General features: G+C 47.9%; 1 protein-coding gene across 1 annotated transcript; it reads right to left on the reverse strand.

Annotated features, from left to right (window-relative positions):
- Window positions 1–44: 44 nt before the first annotated feature.
- On the reverse strand, window positions 45–5,604 carry BOLA3 (bolA family member 3). The gene is made up of 4 exons (XM_045004422.1): window positions 5,489–5,604; window positions 5,100–5,223; window positions 2,417–2,505; window positions 45–285 (listed from the first exon to the last, which is right to left on the reverse strand). The coding sequence occupies exons 1-4, from the start codon at window positions 5,543–5,545 to the stop codon at window positions 220–222; spliced, it is 336 nt and encodes a 111-aa protein (XP_044860357.1). The 5' UTR covers window positions 5,546–5,604; the 3' UTR covers window positions 45–219.
- Window positions 5,605–6,000: the final 396 nt, after the last annotated feature.

A 6,000-nucleotide genomic window follows, 5' to 3' on the forward strand; every position in this document is an offset into this window, starting at 1 on the left:
GGTACTTTATGAAAGGATAAGAAATCAATCTACAAGTTAAAATTAAATAGGATCTCTCTTTAAATAGCTTCTGAAATACTGTCCTTGTTTTAACAACTTTAAATATTGATTTAAAGATAAACAAGTCCATAATCCAAAAATACAAACTTCCTGTTTCGTCTCATGCCCATAGGTGTCCTATCTCCACACAGGTTTCTAACAATGCTGCCTGGTTCATCTTCAGTGCTTTGGAATAGATGTGAATATCCGTAGTCCATGCATTGCTTTAATTTCTTCACTTAGTGCCTAAAATAAGAAATTAAATCAGTCTTTGAACAAAACTACACAAAAGCAACTCAACTGAGCACAATAGAACAGAAGTCTGTGGTAGAGGAAGATGGCCCACAATACCATTATAAAGATAATGGTGGAACAGCAGTTGTTCCTTATGCAAGCACTGATTTTTTGACCCTGGTCTGTTACTTGGTACTGGGCAGGAGGAGAGACACTTCCTCACTTGAAACCAAATGGGACAAATTAATAGCGTGATTAAAATGAATACTTCCTTGATGTAGCCAGCTTGTTTTTATTCCTTAAAGGGGATAGGGGAAAAATCTCAGACTCCTAGAACGCTCCAGTACATTGTGAATTCGTTGCAATTCCTCTTAAAGAATGTCACAAAAACTCAACCACATGCTGTAGTTAACCCAGTTTGCTTGATCTCCATAAATTAGCCAATTAGATGTGGAGCCTCCAACTATTTTGCATTGCTCCCTATTCCAGAAAAGGGGGATTGATAATGGCAGAAGAGCCTTTCACTGCCAGGTTATCACTTCAGCTAAAACCCAGGTTTGTGGTGTTTTGGTTAGTCCGTCTAGTGGTCCTAGCCCTGATGCCAGACAAGAGTTCACAAGAAATGGCACTAATTCACTACAGTAAGATTTCAGAAACTGAGTTACTTTGAAGAAATTGCTTCAAGTTAAAGAAATGAGAGTTGTAGGAAGTACATGCATCAACCAGAAATTTTATAAAGAATAATTACTTCTTTCTTTTCAACAGAATTCTGGATAGCATGAAACTATGCTTATAGACTTCCAGTTCCCATGCCTCTTCAAAGTGCTATTAGGTCAGTCTAAATCGGAGGAACGTTCTGAGGGGCGCAGCTGGAGCACGGATCAGGGTCCAGGCCCAGGCCGCCCAGCTCCGCTTCTGGCCTCAGCTACTGGCCTCAGCCCCCTGCCTCGGCTCCCTTACTCCTATCAGCGTCCCCATTCTAGTGGGGTGGGACACAGTTGGGATAAAGGGGGGTACGAGGTAAAGAGTTTGGGGACCACTGGTCTAAATACCTTTGTAAGAAAACCCAGGGCAACTCTCAGAGTAAAGGACATGGTTCTAGGAATGTTCTTTCCAATCAACCTAGGCTAATGCGAGTGGAACACATCCAATCCAAGTCTAAGGTTATATCAATTTAAATCTTTCTGCATATACCACACAAGTCTACAATTTAAGTTTTTGGAATTCAGTATATTCAGCAGCTTACATTCAGTTGTAAGCTTTTCAGGACAAAGAACAGTCCTATGTATAGAGTCCTTATCACATAATTGGGCGCTATAATTATTAATGAACATTTAGACTTTGAGACATCTAAGTTTTGTAATGGGACAAATCAGAAGGGGTGCAGGGGTGGTATTTTTAAGGTCCACATCCTCCCTAGCCCCGACTTCTTACTTTACCACTAGCCAGCTATTAGTTTTGCTAGGGTGCCAGCTGCCTTCTCCCTGATAATCGTGCAAGGAGACTATAGCACTGTATAAGACCCCTTGCAATACAGAACCATTTGGGAGGTACAAGGAGATAAAACTGGGAGCAGCTTAAGAAAGGGAAACTGTCAGGACACTTTTCCTGATATGGGATTGTGTGTAATGCCCTTCTCATCCCAAGGGAAGTTCTGAAAGCCACATCACTTGGGTCATTTTGAACTAGACTGGAGACAATACCATAGGGAAGAATCCTTTAGTAGTAAGGGGATGGGTTAGATGATCCAACAGGTCTTTATCTCCTCTAGCTTTTCTATGCTTGAGCCACACACAGGATAACACTCAGAAATCTGTGTTATTGATGGTGTGGGAAGGTCAGCATTCAGCACCTAATCCTTGAGCTCCTAAATCTGCTCTACTCACATTGAAATTAATTGGGTTGTAGGGTCTCCACACCCTGTTGTACCAAACCCTGAAACTGTTACCTATACCTAGAAGAACACCTTTGGCAGTGGTTTTGGCCAGGTAATGGCAAATCGTCCTGGACATACCTTGAAATAATCCCCTCACATATTTAGTTTTTGTAGGAAAGTTCCCACACTCCAAAGGGTGGAATTAATACACCACTGGTTATAACAAAGGAATATGACTGCCTGTCCAGATCCCACAACACTACTTACCTGATTAACCATTTGATGTTGCTGGACAGTTCTCTTTTCTTTAAATTCTTCAGATTCTATATGAATTTCATACATTGCTCCACAGCCTCCTTTAAAACAAAATTACATTGATTATATCAGTGCCTTAGTCATTACAATTGTATGCAGTATACAGAGTGATTATAGTTTAAGGGGCATTGGCAGGAAAAGTCATTTAAACAGATTTTCTTGTCCGAATTACTAGCATATGCTGCATGTTTGAAAGCTGTGAAGTCTTTCTTAAAACAAACCCCATAAATTGTGATAAGTATTTAAGCTTATACAATTAAGTCTGGCTGATCAGTTTCACCTCCCTTATAGCTAAGCAAAAGGGAGGTCCTGGCTAGATGGGAGGGAAGTCCTAGGGTGGAGTCTGAATATGGAAAAGGTTGTGAATCACTGGACTAGGCAATGTTACACACACACAAACTACGTTAAAAGACTATTAAGGTTGCAAAGTTGGGAAATGGCATATTGAAGACTGCCTCTGCAACCTGAATTCACTCACTCTGTGCATATACATAGTGATACAGTCTTTAATTACAAAATTACGGGATCACATTCTGTTTTTTCCACCCACAAAACCCATGTCTCACTCAGTGCTTAGAATGGGCAATGCTCACTGTGTGAGAAGCTTACTTTACTATTCAATATTTTTTGTTATCTTTGTAATTCAGTGTGTGGCCATAGGCCTTACCACACTACTCAAACCCACACAAACACTAATGAATTTGTTTTCACAACACCCTTGAGAGATGAGGGAGTTTTCTTTTAAAGAAGTGGAACTGAAGCACAGAGAGATTAAAGGTCAAAAGTATCCACTAATTTGGGTGTGCAAATTGAGATGTTTAGGACCGGCTTTTTGAGAGTATTTAGCATTACACAGCGTCATGTATGTTCTAAGCACAGCTCCCATTGACTTCAATTGCAGCTGTGAGTGCTTAGCACATCTGAAAATTGGACCACAATATCTCAAGTAGGGCATCAAAGAACACACCATTCGTGATCGCCTCTGAAAAGTTGTTTAAGTGATTTGCCCAGCATCATATAGAAACTCTGTCTGTGGCAGAGGCAAATTCCAGGGCAGCATTCAACTACCATGAGACCTCCTTTCTCTTCCTGCAATCCCCTACCTCGTTCCCTACACACCTTCCAAATTCTGCAATATTTGAGGCAGAGATCCTACAGACAATAGCTTCCTTCCCTACATAACCCTGGTTCATTGTCAGGGCATGTCCAACCTGTGCACTAAATGAGGGAGGCGTCCTGGGGGGAAAAAAAAAACTATGGTCACACAAGGAAGGTGAATCAAGATTTCACAGGCAACCTTAACTCTGGCATTTACACACACAGAGGCTGGATTTTTCTTGTTTTTTGAAAAAGCAAATTGAAAAAAAGAAACACAGACATTCCATCAGATTGACAGCCACATGGTTTGAACCTTTAGCTCCACCACACAGACGTCTGCGACCTGAGCTAACAAGAGTAACATAGCAATAGTAGGTTGTCATCCTCTATATGGACCAGCACTTGAGGGAGAAGAGAGTTTGCCAGTGGGGTTCACCTTACTGACAGCAAAGGAATGGTGAAACTCAGGAATCTTGGATTTCACTCCAAGCTCTAGAGGAAAGCGTTCTGATGGGCAGTGTGGATGGGTGGTGGTTCAGGCTAGCCACCCGAGGGCCAAGCCTGCCTGACCATCTGGGTCTGAGCTTGGGTGGCTAGCCCGAGCAGCTGCCCATGCCACAACGGCCACACTGCTATTTTTACCATGCTAGTTCAAGCAGAACTAGGACGAGTCTGTCTACCCAGGCTGGGAATCACACCTCCCAGCAGCAGCACAGACATAGTCTGAGGCAGAAATGACATGGACACAAAATGGGGCTGTGACAGAGTTGGGAACTGGACTCAGATTTCCTGTCTTGCAGCCCTGTACTCTAACCACAAGACCATTATTCCATGATATTTAAGTTCCCATGGGAAACAATTTTGTCGCCTTATTTATCAACTGCCTATAAATAATAGCCACAATTTGTTACCGGGGTTGCTAGCAGTGGGGGGGGGGGATTTTTTCAACTCTGATAAATCCTGAATGTCTCTACACTAAAAAATGATGATAAATTTAGCAGAGGCAAAGACAGTCATGTTTAGAAGTCAGTGTAGACAAGGCCTATATTATAAAACTAGGATGGAGACTCCCTAGAGAGGATAGGTACAAAGGAGAGGAGGATTTATAGCAGTTTATAAGACAGTTCCCAGAAAACAAAAATCCCTGTTCTCAATGCTGAAGAAAAGCACATCAGACCCTGCAGCTGAGGCTTGAACCTGGACGCTCATGGTCCCTACATGTCAGAGGGGTAGCCGGGTTAGTCTGGATCTGTAAAAGCGGCAAAGAGTCCTGTGGCACCTTATAGACTAACAGACGTATTGGAGGATGAGCTTTCATGGGTGAATACCCACTTCGTCCGACGAAGTGGGCATTCACCCACGAAAGCTCATGCTCCAATACGTCTGTTAGTCTATAAGGTGCCACAGGGCTCTCTGGTCCCTACATGGAAGCCATCGGGTAAGCGGACACGTTGTCCGGCCCGGCCCATGGGAGCCGAGTTGTCTTTGCACCCCGCCCAAACCACAGACGCGATCCCGCCTGCACGATGCTCCCTACCTGATATATCCACTACTCGGATGGCCGAAGCCCGAGGGAACTTGTCTTTGAGGACCTGCAGCACCCGGGCTTCCCCGTCCGTCTGCGAGGCGAAGGGTCTCCGCGGCTGGCGCAGGAGGAGGATCTGGCAGGAAGAAGAAACACGGGAAAGGGGCAAGATCGTTACACAGAGAACAGCGGGCGGGGGGGGGCGGGACACGGGTTGTGCTGCAGCAGCGGCGCTCGGGCTGGGCGAGGCACTGGGAGACCTGAGGGGTCGCGGCTCCCACCGCCCCGACAGGGCTCAGCAGCGGAGTCACCGGGGGGGGGGGGGGGGCCGCGCCCTGACACCCCACACGGCTCAATACACGGACTGTACGAGGCGCCCGCCCGGGCCCCGCCCCCCTCACCCTGCGGCCGCGGCCCAGGCCCAGGCCCAGGATGCCGGCGCTGATGGCGGCCGCCATGTCCCGGTGATGCGGCGGGCGGGCCTGGCCTCCCCGCCCGGGCCCGGCCGCAGGGAGAGTCCGAGAGCCCGGCATCGAGCGCGGCCCAGCGCCCCCTGGCGCCGCGGCGGCCCCGCCACGCTCCTCCCCCAACGCCCCCCACCCCGCTCCACGGGGCCGCTCCCCCCCATCGCCTCCCACCCCCCCCCCCCACGGGGCTGCTCCCCCCCATCGCCTCCAAACACCCCCCCAAGGGGCCGCTCCCCCCCATCACCTCCAAACACCCCCCCCACGGGGCCGCTCCCCCCCATCGCCTCCCACCCCCCCCCACGGGGCTGCTCCCCCCCATCGCCTCCCACCCCCCCCACGGGGCCGCTCCCCCCCATCGCCTCCAACCCCCCCCACGGGGCTGCTCCCCCCAGAGCCGCCCACCTCCACGGGGCCACTCCCCCCCCATCGCCTCCAACCATCCCCCC

The sequence above is a fragment of the Mauremys mutica genome, chromosome 2 (assembly GCF_020497125.1).
Source record: "Mauremys mutica isolate MM-2020 ecotype Southern chromosome 2, ASM2049712v1, whole genome shotgun sequence".
NCBI classification, from domain to species: domain Eukaryota; kingdom Metazoa; phylum Chordata; order Testudines; family Geoemydidae; genus Mauremys; species Mauremys mutica.

Coding starts and splice junctions, on each gene's coding strand:
- BOLA3 (XM_045004422.1), bottom strand. CDS start 5,545: ATGGCGGCCGCCATCAGCGCCGGCATCCTGGGCCTGGGCCTGGGCCGC. Junction 2,506..5,099: donor CCGAGTAGTGGATATATCAG/GTAGGGAGCATC, acceptor TTTGTTTTAAAG/GAGGCTGTGGAGCAATGTAT. Junction 286..2,416: donor AACATCAAATGGTTAATCAG/GTAAGTAGTGTT, acceptor TTCTTATTTTAG/GCACTAAGTGAAGAAATTAA.